Here is a 13,492-nt window from a genome sequence, read left to right on the forward strand (position 1 = left end):
TTAATAATTGTGTTGATAACAGAAAGAATCTTCACTGGGTGATGTTTGCCTTTCATATACTAAATTATTTCAGGATGGTTAATTTGGAACCGTATTTTTAAATAATTTAATTATATCAAATTTCAACTACTAACAATTACTAAGCTATTGTCTCAATTACTACTGTACACACATTAATCCTTAATCTCAAGTGGCTTCCGGGCCTTAATATGTGGTGACCTCTTTGCAAAAAAAGTAAAATAAAAATTTTTTAAAAAAAAAAAAAAAAAAAAAAAAAAGTGAAAGGTCAGCCATCAACTGAAATCGAAACTAAAACGTTCAGGTATGCAGCCTATCACTCTACCAAATGAGCTAATTACGATAATCATTTGAAAATGTTTGAAATTGACCTATTTTTTAGTTTGCTATACTTAAAATGGAAAGAAATGAAAGTATACTGAAATTTGACCACCCCAAAAGAATTATTTATCATTTCTACCAAAAGTAATTAATTTATTTTCTCTAAATGTTAGATATTATATATCTAGAATGGGGTTTTAATTTGTATTCTGTTGTAGTTTTCATGAAAAATACACACATAAATAGATATACACGGATGTTTGTCCTTTATAGAATAGATTAATATAATGATTAAGAAAATATCAATGATTCATAAGAAAATATTAAATTGATTTTCGATATTTAAGAAAACTTTAATGAAATAACAAAACAACCAAAAATTGTCAGTTTATAATAATGTGAATCCAATTATAACGCTTTCTAACTTTAAATATAAAAAGAAAACTAAGAAAAACAGATTATGAAATGGACTATATTTCTACTTTTTATCAAATTTTATGTCATAACATATCATCAGCTATTAGAAAATTGACTACCAAATTAAACCATTTCTGACCAGGCCTTTATTTATCCCTTTTTTTCTCAAATCCATCCTTATCACTTCCTCTCATGTTTTCCCTGGCTTTCCACTGCCAACTGACTCTTACTATCTCAACTGTTCTACATTTAACTCAAGAACTGTTATCCATTCTTTTGACATGACCAAACCAACAAAATCTTCATCAATTTGTAATAATAGAAAATTATTTCCAAACCTGTCATAGCAATCTCCTTTACGTCCAATGGGAACATCAAATTCAACTTTGTCATAAGCATCGTAGGGTTGGGTTTTCCTCAGATCCCATTTAATTCCAGATCCACGGAGCATTACACCACTGAAAAATCAATAGCAAAAGCACATGAAGAGATAGAGATATTAAATCCATCATTAAACAGAAAAATAAAATAAAAACAATTGAAAATAAAAACTTCATTTTTCTAAACAGTTTCATTGAAAATAATTAAATTTTTATTTTATGGCACACCAACACTTTTGGGATTTTTTAGTAGCATTACAAGCCAAAGCATATTTCCATTGGACATTGACAAAATTTCATATCTAATGTGCTTAAACAAGCTTCGTTTCTCTTATTTATGAGTCAATATTTTTAAATAATTTTATATGGAAAGAGAATAAAATAAGCATTCCAATGATGTTAATTTTGTGTGTTCTTATAAACTGAATATTTTTATATAGTTTTAAGATAAAAAATTGTTAAAACTAATGATAACAGAATTGGAAATTTTTCTTTATTTTAAAATTTCATGTTACATTTCAATTAAAATGTTCAGAATTAAATTTGATTGAATATTGCTGAAATCTCACAGGCTATTTAAACTTAGATGATTAATTCTACCAAAATTTTATTTTTATGACGACTAGAAACAAAGTTACAACCAAGCAAATTTGACAAAAAATATTTGGAAATTCAGGAAGTTGAAATATCATTAAGATGTTTCTGAATTTTTGAGATGAGGATTGGTTATTCGTATTATTTGGATTCGTCAGAATACTGTTCTCATCTTGAGTTGTGATTTTCACAATTGTTTAGTCAATGTAATCTCCGATCTTCTTCAGGTGCATCTTGTTGAACTCAGGAGTACTTAGAAAAATCAATTGTAAAAGTGAGATTCTCCCGAAGGAACAGTTTAGTTCTCAGTGTTAGCAACCAAAAAATACAATTGCGACCTCTTCGGACTTAGGTTCTCTATTCAGTCATGGCTGACAGAACAAGAGCATGCTATCTCCGTGAAGTAAATAAAGGGTTCTGCTCAAAATTCCGTCCAAATTTTGACAGAAACATTCCAGAGTTTGACAAGATACACCTGAAGAAGGTCAGAGGTTACATCGATTGAAATGTTGTGAAGATGAGAACAGTAGTCCGACGAATCCAAATAATATGTATATCATTAAGTTTCATATTTATAATATATACATAATAATATAGGCATGCCCAAAACAGGAGAGAGTAAACATTTTTTGATGGAGTCTCTCTTTAAAAATCTACCCAAAATCAAGTAATTATCCAATCAATACGAAATTTTCATCAATTATTAAGTGAAGAATAAACTTTATAACAATGCACTTCTTTTTTTTTTTTTCATAATTGTTATTTATATCATTATTTTGTCTACAACACCTTAGCCCTTCTTTATTTGTGGTTACAAATATGCTTAAAATACTTAGCCGAAACTGAACAAAATATATTGTATCGTGGGAAGTGTGAGGATTGCAGATAAAAAAAAAAATTTTTTAAATAAAAATAAAAACACTTGCGTACATATCAGTTTTTAAGGTTGAAAATTCGAGTTTTGAATATGTTTTACTTTTCATCTTTTGTGTTTTGAAATTTAAATTCGTCAAATTAGCAAAATAAAAATTATATATTTTCATTATTTTTACAAAAAACATTACCTTTAAATCTTTGGAAAATAAATAAATAATTTTCTTTTAGTTAGCCCAATATTACAACTATACCATTAAATAGGAAATGCTTTGAAGAATCGATAACACAAAAAAAAAAAAAAAAAAATTGATAATTGCGCATTTTGCTAAATATATGATAATTTCTTTCAGCAATTTGTCGTTACATGATATTACCTCAGCTATGGTAGACCATAAGGCCTACAAACAGTTGTTTGTATTACAAACAGTTATCTCTCCCTTTTCCAAAATTACGTCAAATTCTAATGAAAGTCTTCCATAAATTATGCACTAAAAAAATTTGGGAAATAGAATTTTATATGGTTTATAGAAAGAATAGATTTATACGGTTTATGGAACAAGTATAAGGTTCACAGGTTAGAAAAGGGAAAATGATTGTAATCATGAAATTAAAAATACATTAAATTTATGTAAATAAAAGAATTTATGGTTGATGTAAAACAAAAATATCAGAAAACAAAGCAGTTTTAGTTTATTTTTATTTACAAATATTTACTAGGAAAAATTTAAAGCTTGATAGAAATTAGTGTGAAGGAAAAATATCAAGAGAAAATAACATAATATTGAAGATATTTCACCATAAATGGCATCTGGAATTATAATTTAATTCAATTATTTAAAAAACGGGTATTTACCTGTTTGGTTACATTAAAAAAATATTTAAAGGGTAAGAGTGACTACAAATAAAGAAGGCAGGGTTATGGCATCCATCGCTGTCGATGAAGACCAAAAATATTTCTGGTTTTGAGACTAAGATCAGAGTGTACTATCTGTTTTGATGCTACACTTAACCTATCCTTCCCTCGTTCAATGAAGGAGAAATCTTTCTAGACTGGGACAATTTTTATTTTTGTTCTTATCCAGAGTGCCCCATTTTGGAAAGCCTGATTTTCCCCACATTAAAAACCAATTTGCATCTAACTCTGCCCTTCTGGGAAGGCAAGTAAATAGGAACATCACTGGTTTGTCAATTATTTGATGATAGTGTATGACCTGCGCTTGACTTAGTGTAAAGTGTGGGGTCTTACATCTGCCACATTCTCTCGTCCAGAAACACTTGGTCATGATGGCAAGACAGGGTCAAGACAACCAAGCGTGATACTAGATACAGGAGTTGTCTTCAACACATACGGCATCTAGCATTCCCAAAATGGTCACCATCTGGTACTGGCCAGTCATCATTGCTTAACTTCGGGGGTTATGTAGGCAAAAAAAAAAAAAAAAATTTTTTATGTAATACCCCCCTCTATATCATTAAATTACCCCTTGCTTGTTATCACTTTCTCTAACTTTTCCCTGAAACTATCTCTTTAACCCTTCCGCCTTCTTTAACAGAAACTTGATTTTTGTAATTAATTTAAACCCATAAGAACTTAATGCCAGTCATAGCATTTTTTCTCTCCTCAAAATTTGAAAAGGTCTAAACCTTTTTAATTTTTGTATTTTAACTTTTCCTGCCTGATGAAATCAAATATGATTGAAACAGTCCGCACATCGTAGCAAGATATGACTGTATTTACATAAAGAATAATAAAAAAAATATAATTTGCTCTTTGATTGGGCACTATCAACGACCCTTGTTGAAATTCAATTATTCTAAATTTTTGGGTATCTTTCTACCTGGAATAAATATATATGTATTGCTTATGAAAAAAAAAAAAAAAATTAAACCGTTATAAAGATTCTTTACTTAATCGTCAAAACAAATGTTAAAAATACAGGAAAATTTACAGGACTAAATGAACTTTATTTAATCCTGTAAAGGCTACTGTAGTTTCTTCCAAAGTATCATTAACTTTTGGATTTTTTAATTTTGCTACACAAAATCTATAGAGTGAGATAAAAGATAGAATCATATGAAATTCAGGTACTTATGCTATAATATTTTTGCATATTCTTATAGCAAATCATCTATGATCTATTTTAATGACTTGACTTGATGTAACACTCGTCAATGATGGGTAGAGCTGGCTCCACCAAGTAGAATAATAACATCTTGAATTCACACAGACCACGTACAAGTCTGTAGCGGCCAAAATAGTGATGGGCAACCAGTCCCAGGACCAGCAGCAAACACCATAGACTTGTGGACCGGAACTAGGTCTGACGCCAGATTTGATGGTGTGTAATCAAGTTTTCAGATGATCTCCTAAATATCTTTGCCAACCTGAAACTATTGTTTTGTGGATGATTTTAATGAATGATGTCATAAACATTTGTCTTGGTGTTTTCAAGTGAATAATACGTTTATGAATCACTATCTGTATGTTACAATGTGCCAGTTTAAAAAAAACTTTGAAGTTTACATATTTAATTGATAATTCATGGCTTAAATACATAAAATCTGACTGCATAATAAAAAACACATAATTTTATATAAGTGCAAAAATTAAATAAATGGTGGAAAAATTACCAAATTTTGTGAAATAATGAAGCCCATATCTTGGTCCACTATTCTATAGGATTATTAAATAAGGAAGTTCACATAAAAAACAAATTACAGCATTTTTAATTCTTTTTGAACCACTGATGGTATCTGCATGATGCAAATGGTTTTGAGCTCTTTTCATCCTAGTTGATAAAATAACAATTAGCTAAAAAGAGAAAAAAAAAATCAACCTGTAATGTTACATTTGATTCCATATTTATAAAACTTGAATGCCTACTTAACACTATCCTCGAGTGTCTAAGATCATTCATGGATAAAGGAAGACTGACAATTTAAACTTTGAATAAATTTGAACTTAACTATGGATTCATTTTACTCATCTCTTAAGGACATAAAGAGTTTGGTAACGTTATGTGACAGTTAACAGATAATAGTTTCCCGACTAAGTTCTAAACCATAATTGTTCTAACTGCAAATCCTTTTATGTCACATGACTAAATAAACCAATCAGGTCTCTACCCTTTTATCAAATCACAGTGAACTTGAATGCCTACTAGACACGGTCTTCAAATGTCTAAGCGGTTTGTCAGGACAATCTGGCAAGAGGATACTTTTCACTACAAGTAAACCCTGACTAAATATTTAAAATCACATTTTCGTATTCGCAGCACAAATAAGATCTTCTCTGTATGTCTAATCAACATTGGATTTTACGAGGAAAGATACACTTTCTCCAAATGATGTTACCTCAAATAACAGCACAAAACTGGATACTCCATCAGACATGAAGAATTCTTGTCCTGTAATCCATTAAGACCAAGAGACCACACAAAAGATATACTATAACATACTTACATGGTAAATTGGGGAGAGAACAATTATATTCTCAAATTCTTTTCTCAATGTTTGAGATATAAAGGAAAACTTAATTGGAATATTCAAATATCTATGTACGTCATATAGAGATTGTGTTTGCTCATATGGAGGGACCCTTGGATTTCTGAGAACTTCAACTAAAGTAAAATGAAACAAAACAACAGTTATTTAATAAGTTGTTCAAAGTTTATGATCAATGTCCGTGTTTTATATTATCACAAATATGGTGTAGTTTATTACTGCAGCTCAGAAAATTTGGAAGTTATTTATGAAATGTATAATCTCAGTAGGAGACAAAATCATGAAAATAGAAATTTGTAAAAATTAAAATTCTGTTGGAAATTCACAGAGGTGAAGGAAGTCTATTCACCTTGGTTGAGATAGAAATACACTAATGGTATACACGAGTTGATAGTAGAATCCCAACCCACTACTAATCTCAAACCCACAATATATTATATTTGATACTTATGATCCAACGTAGACAAACCCCTATTCTCTAAAGTCAATTAACTCTCAAGCGTTCTAACACCTATAAGATAAAAAGGGTTGGGTGTTTACCACAAAGTTTGAAGAATATGATCAAAGCAGAACATTTATGTGTTAGGGTTTTATGCTACCAAACAATTGAGCCTATCTGATCACCCTTCTTGCAAAGGATGAGCTACAATGAAGAGTTTCAAGTCACATGACCATTTACGCAACTGGATCACAGACTGTTTAACCACATGAATCCAATTCTTGTGATCACATTGGGGTGGAGTGGTTGGGTCAGAATTACAGCTGGCATATTCAACAGTGCAGATAACAATAACATTATCTCTGGTTAATTCACAATCAATTTATTTAACACTGACCTTTCTCAATTATTTGGACTGTTTTATTATTTTACTTTATTGGCTAATTAAATTAAATTAACCAAATAAAATTCATAAAAATACAAAAAATTCATAAACATTTTTTTTAAATCCATAAAAGTATATTTTTTTTAATTCATAAAAAAACTAAAAAAAAATTCACAAAAATACTAGCTATACCTACTCAGCACTGCTCAGAATGCAAAAGTTAGTTTATAAATTTTTTGTTCCGCTGTGCAGTTTTTACTCTTGTACAGAAAACAAAATAAAATTTTAGTTGTAAAGGAGACAATTTTCTTTTTATTCTTTAATAAAGAAAAAATGAGTTATTCCCCTTGAAGCTTCTAATTTTGTTTTTTTGTTAGTTGTAATTAAAAAATGTTTCCGAATCAGAATTAAAGTTTTATACGTCAGTATAAATGCTATTTAGATCCAACTTTGTTTGTTTGCTTGTTTGTTTGTTTGTTTAACCAGCATATCAACCTTCTTTGGGTCATTTAATGCTGTATACAATATTTAAATTTTTGATATTTTCAGAATTGATTCTCACTGTGTATATTTGGCCAATGTTTTGGTGTAGTTTGTTATTTGATGGTTTTTATATTTTATGGTAAAGATTTGCTTGTTTTAAGAAATTTAGAATGGTTTTAGGATTTTCTTTATCAAAGAGTTCTTTTAAACTTGTAGCCTTGTAGTAGTGTTGACGAATTCGTGTGAGATCATGACAGCCAAGTAAAAGGTGTTTCACTGTGTAAGGTTCGTGACATGGTATACATTTGGGGGGTTCTTCACTTTTTAGTAGGTGGGAGTGAGTTATGTATGCGTGTCCTATCCGGATACGTGATATGACTACTTCTTCTTTACATGATTTTCTGGTATCTAGAGGGTTCTTTTTAAGTATAGGAGTAATTTGGAAGAGTTTGTTGTTTTGGCAATTGTTCCAATTTTCTTGCCATTTCTTTGTGATAAAAATGTTTATTGAATGTTTGTAATCCGTATATGGGACCTTTTTAGCCACCATGTCAGCTTTATCATTTCCACAGAAACCGTAGTGACTGGGGATCCAACCAAAAAAGAAAGTTTTGTGTTGCAGGATAGAATGGATCTTTTGTAACAATTTGATGAGTAGGGGATTGTTTAATTTTTTATTTTTTATTGCTTCTAATACTGATAATGAGTCTACAAATATTATAAATTTTTTTGAGTTTTGGTTGATGATAATATCTAGAGCCAGGTTTATGGCTGTAATTTCTGCACTATAGATAGAGGAGTTATTTGGTAACCTTTTCTGCTGAATAGTGTTTTCTGAAATAGCGGCATATCCCACTTTGTTTTGATCTTTGGAACCATCAGTGTAAATGATTTAACAGCCAGGGTGGGAGTTCTGGGAGATTTTCCTTGTGGATGCTGGTTTGATCTATTGAGTTGTCTGTAAGTGGTTTTATTGTTTCTTCCATGTAGAGACCAAAGGGTTTAATTACATTTTCTTTTTGTTTGAATAGATGTGTGTAGTTGGGATTGAAAGTGCATTGATAGGCAGAATTTTGGGGTTTGATTTTAGTTTTAGATAATATTGTAAGCCTAATTTTTCACGTCTCAATTTTAGTGGAGGTTCATAGGCTTCAGCATATAAGCTTTCTGTCGGAGAGGTTTTGAATGCGCCCAGGGCAAGTCTTAATCCTGTGTGATGGATAGAATCTAGAGTTTTAAGGTAACTTTTTCTGGTTAAACCATATATGAAGCTTCCATAATCTAGTTTGGTTCTTATCAGAGTTCTATATAATTTTAAGAGTGATGAGCAGTCTGATCCCCACTCAGTATTTGCTATAACCCTTAATAGTTGTAGAGTCTTGAAACATTTTTGTTTTAAATATTTTAAGTGAGAGATGAAGGAGAGTTTTTTGTCAAAAATAAGTCCCAAAAATTTATGTTGATCAGCTATTTCAATCCTTTTAGATTGAGAACAGGGTCATTGTGCATTGTTATTTATCTTTTTTTCTGTATCTTGTTTTATCTTTTGGAAGGATTGACTGTAATTTTTGCTGGAGGAATTGTTTTGAAAGGTTTCAGCAAGAAGATTCGCAATATTTTTTGTCTCCGTTGTTTTGAAGGAGATGAAGGGAAGGGTGAGTTTTTACCCGAAATTTTCCTTCCCATGTTCCACACTTGTTTGGGGTTTAGATCCAACTTTGCAAATTTCAGAGAATAGCTTCATATGTTAGTTACCTAACTTCAATTATTGTCCAGAATTCCCCCCATATTAAAAAAAAAAATTTTGTACATACTCATGACTAAACGAAAATATCAGATTCTAAAAATCATATAAACTCATATAAATAAATCAAGTAGTTTTATTTTTAAATAAGAAAATAAAATTTTATGAATAACCAAAGAACAAACATCTCATCTTCCATTTTGAAAACAATCTAAAAATAAAAACCATAGAGATAACATAATTCAAACTTGCAAAATTAATGTTGTAATGCCTACAAATTCCTATTAATCACTTAGAAATGATTTTCTTTATAAAAATAAAACTACTTAATCAATTTATGATTTTTGGGATATGATATTTCCGTTTCATCACGGGTACATGCATCTACAGATTTTTCTTCAATTTTGTTTTTTAATGTAGGGGGAGGTCTTAACAAGAATCTCAATTCCATTTAAATTCTATTTAAAAAAGTTTGTTTCAGCAATTATTCCAGGCTCTGAGAGAGAAATTAAAAGTCAGTGAAATCTGGCAAAGTTATTATTGGGAAAACGTATTTACCTGCAACCATAATTGAGAGCATCTTCAGCTGAGATGATGCCGATATCTACTGTCCGAGCTTTCCAGATTCGGTTTTCAGTCAATAATGTTTCTACTTCATCTAATCTCTGTCCAAATTTTTCAATAAAATCAAAAATATCATCCATCAAACCAAGAGGCATATCCTGTAATGAAAAAATAAAGAAAACAAACAAAATTAGAGAGTTCGAAAATGATATTGATAACAATGTCTTTGTCTAACTGGAATATTTCAGAAGAGAATGAAGAGATGCTAAAAAAGAAAAAAGAAAAATATATGCATTTGACTTCTCAAATGTATTTAAAAACAATGGTGCTTGTGTATTATAATTGGATATAAAAAAATGAACTCCAAATAAAAACACCATTATGCATTTGTCATGTTGAAATTATTAACAATTCCAAAAAATGATGGCACAGAAAAATACTTACAAGAAAAAAATTAAATTTATTGAATAACGCAGTTTTTCGTTTCGTATAATGCATATGAAAAACTGATTTATCTCCCTTGTTTTCATTTTACTTTTCACTATTTGAAATTTGGCGAACCAATAATAACAATGTTTTTTTTGTAAAAAAGATAGTTCTAGCAGATGTTCTACTTCATAATTTTTTGCATTTTTAGATATCCAATTAAATGCATAAGCAACAAAGCAACTTTTGATGAAAGTAGATTGTTCTTGTCCAGACAGTTATGACCATATAGAAGTGCTAATTTAAAACAAACAAAAAAAATTCATGTTATTTTTAGTTATTATTGCCCCAGTAAGGATTGAACCATCAACCAGCAGAAGACTGTTACTTAGTCAAAGCATTTAAGCATTTCTCATCTTGATTGTTATTTTCATGTTTCCATTTATGTAATCTGTGGCTTTGTTTAGGTGTAATTTATGTCAAACTTGATAACATATATGAAATTTTGAACTGAATTCTTCATTTAATCCAGAAGACGGGGGTAGATTTTAATCCAGAAGCAGGAGGTAGATTGTTCTTGTTCTGTCAATCATGACTGTATAGATGTTCTTTAATGGATTATACCAACCATTCTGAAGAAGGCCGGAGATTACATAAATGAAACATTATGAAAATAACAACCAAGATGAGAATAATGTTTGGCATCAAATATGAAGGTGAGCTGTGGCAAGGTGACACAACAGAAAGTAAATAAATTTTTTAGGTCGATTCGAGCATGCTCGAGCCCACGATGAGTGATAATTCAGTACATGATTATTGCATCCGACAACTCCTCAGATAAATTGAGTGAAAAAGTGGCGCTTGCCTCATTACAGTAAAGTAGCAGAGTGAAGTGGCTAGTCCTCCACTGTCATCTTCGGCATCAGATCATCATCATAGCATTTCACTCCATCTCGAGGTCCATTGTCAAGCAGTTTTCAAGGCATCCCTCAGGTCCACGTCGGAGCATGCTTCATTTAGTTGACATTTTGTGAGTATGTATGCAATAGTCTGCACGTCAGTGCCACAGGGACACTGAATGTTCTGCATATAGCCTCACTTGTGCAGGTTGTCCCATTTTTTTTTTTTTTTGAAAACCTTCATTTAGACCCAGTTAAGCACTCTTTCCGGGGAAGTTCAGAGCCTGCTGGAAAGTCTTATTTCCATGCTAAAAGAGTTTTGTTGCTGTCTTTGACCGACTCATTCCACCAATGCAGGCAAAAGGAAACTGGTGTTGTTCGTCTGAGGTCTGTGACAATGGCAAAGCTCTTGCAGGATGGTAGTCACTGTCACACCTCTTGATGTCCAAATAGAGGATGGTACTCTGCTTGACACACTCGCCACACTCTGCTTATACTATCACCTTTCAACGAATCTACAGCGGAGAGATTCCAGACTTCTTGGAAAATGGCAGGTTGGTAGATTTCAGGTTGCCAATAATTGTCCTGCATAGTTTGTTGAGCTATATGCCAACTATTGCAGCATAGGCCAAACGAACCCATGCCAGTGCGCAGTATTCTGCAATCGAGTAGCACAACGCTAAAGCAAGTGAACACAGTTTAGGGACTCAATCAGCTGGAGACAAAAGTGTGCAATACTTATACAGGGATGCAAATGACAAATGGCAACAAAAATAATCTAAAAGTAAGATGAATTCCCAAACCTTTATCACCTTAAAATGGCCTCTCTTAAAAAAAAAATTGATAAATTGTCTTTTAACGCTAGGATGGCCTAGAAATGGGAATCATTTTAAGTTAACTTCATATGCGAAACTGATTCCTTCCTTTATTATTGTAAAATAAATTTTTGTTTTCATCTTTCCACAATTACCTAAAAAAGTAGAATCTCCTTTTTTTTGTGTGATTTAGTGAAAGTGTTAATCTACAATTTTTTTGAAAATATAGAATGTTTTAACTCCATTTTTGCTTCTAAATTCATTAAATTGTGTTAAAATTAGTTTTTTGCATGAAAAGAACATTCAAATTATATTTTGTATGCCTAAAAGTATATTTTTTTGCATGTAATAAAATTTTGAAACATAAAAATATCTTTGGTTCAAGAAAAAGAAAAAAACATGGTCATTATTGATAAAAATATGAAATGAACATTACATTCTAAAAAAAAAAAAGTAATAAAATAAAAATAAAAAATAATTCATAACTTAAAAAGTAAGAAAAAGATTTTAAGTGCACAAGATTTTTTTTTTTTTTTTTTGATGAAACAAAAATCTTTACCCCATGTTCTAAATCATTTAAAATATGGCAAAATTAACATTTCCAAGAGAAGGAAAAAGGAAATCCGCCTTTTCTGAATTACAAAAGAAAAGAATTCCACTAAAAAAACAAACAAAAAAACTCATTCCTGCTAAACATCTGTTGGCATCCATTTGCAATACATGTATTATTAATGTTTTGTTAGTATAATTTTGAAATAAACAGATTGTTACCTGAAAGAAAACATTGAGATTTGTAAAGCGTCAATTAATTTTGGTGATAAAAAAAAACAAATCTTTTTAACAGTAAGTTTTTGCATTGTATTTGATTTTTACCTCACATTTAGCTGTCAACTATTTCAGCTGTCATAATTTTTTAAATATTTGGATTTATTCTATTGCTATGAACTACATTTTTAATGAGAGAAATTACATGAAGTTTTTGGTTTACAGCATATCAACATTTTTTCCTTTAAATTTTCTTATCATTTCATTCTAGCTGGAGATGAGGCATCCTACCAGATGTCAGACATTCACTCACAATCTTATATATCCCAACCGAGAGATCTTTTTAAGATTCTGACTGTCCCTTTAAGTGCAATTGTTTGTATTTTTTTTTACCTTTTGCTTAACAGGTATATTTGCTAAGTACTTTTTAAAATTCTTTTTCATTAGTCTATTTGCTCCTATAATTACTGGAATGATGGAGATCTTCCTAAGATTCCAGTTTCTTTTCAGGTCATGCATGACACCTTGGTATTTTGTTATCTTTTCCCTCTCAGCACTATTTAACCCAGCATCATTGGAGACACTAACTTTTACTAAGGTTGCTTCTTTCTCCTTCTTGTCCCACGTCACTATGTCCGGTTTAATAGTTCAGTTTTCAAGGTATGTAGCTGTAGGAATTTCATATTCATAATGGATGGTGTATGACTCATTTTTTTCTGGTAAACATGTTCCCAGGAAATGCTGCGACATTTGATATTCAGCTTTTTATAGATGGCCCAGTAAAGATATTTACACACTATTTTGTTGCATTGTATAGCAGCTGTCCCCTAGCAAAACCTTACAACTAGATATCAGGTGGCTT

General features: G+C 30.8%; 1 protein-coding gene across 1 annotated transcript in view; it reads right to left on the bottom strand.

Moving 5' to 3' along the window:
- The window catches only part of LOC145248947 (NADH-ubiquinone oxidoreductase 49 kDa subunit-like), a 58,446-nt gene that overhangs the window by 17,200 nt on the left and 27,754 nt on the right, over positions 1–13,492 (bottom strand). The window contains exons 8-9 of the mRNA XM_080110746.1: positions 9,720–9,883; positions 1,095–1,214 (exon numbers count right to left, since the gene is read on the bottom strand). Coding sequence (XP_079966872.1) covers positions 1,095–1,214; positions 9,720–9,883 — 284 coding nt within the window. The remainder of the gene's footprint in view (positions 1–1,094; positions 1,215–9,719; positions 9,884–13,492) is intronic.

Source organism: Euprymna scolopes, chromosome 27 (assembly GCF_053919585.1).
Source record: "Euprymna scolopes isolate OS-2025 chromosome 27, ASM5391958v1, whole genome shotgun sequence".
In the NCBI taxonomy this organism is placed as follows: Eukaryota; Metazoa; Mollusca; class Cephalopoda; order Sepiida; family Sepiolidae; genus Euprymna; species Euprymna scolopes.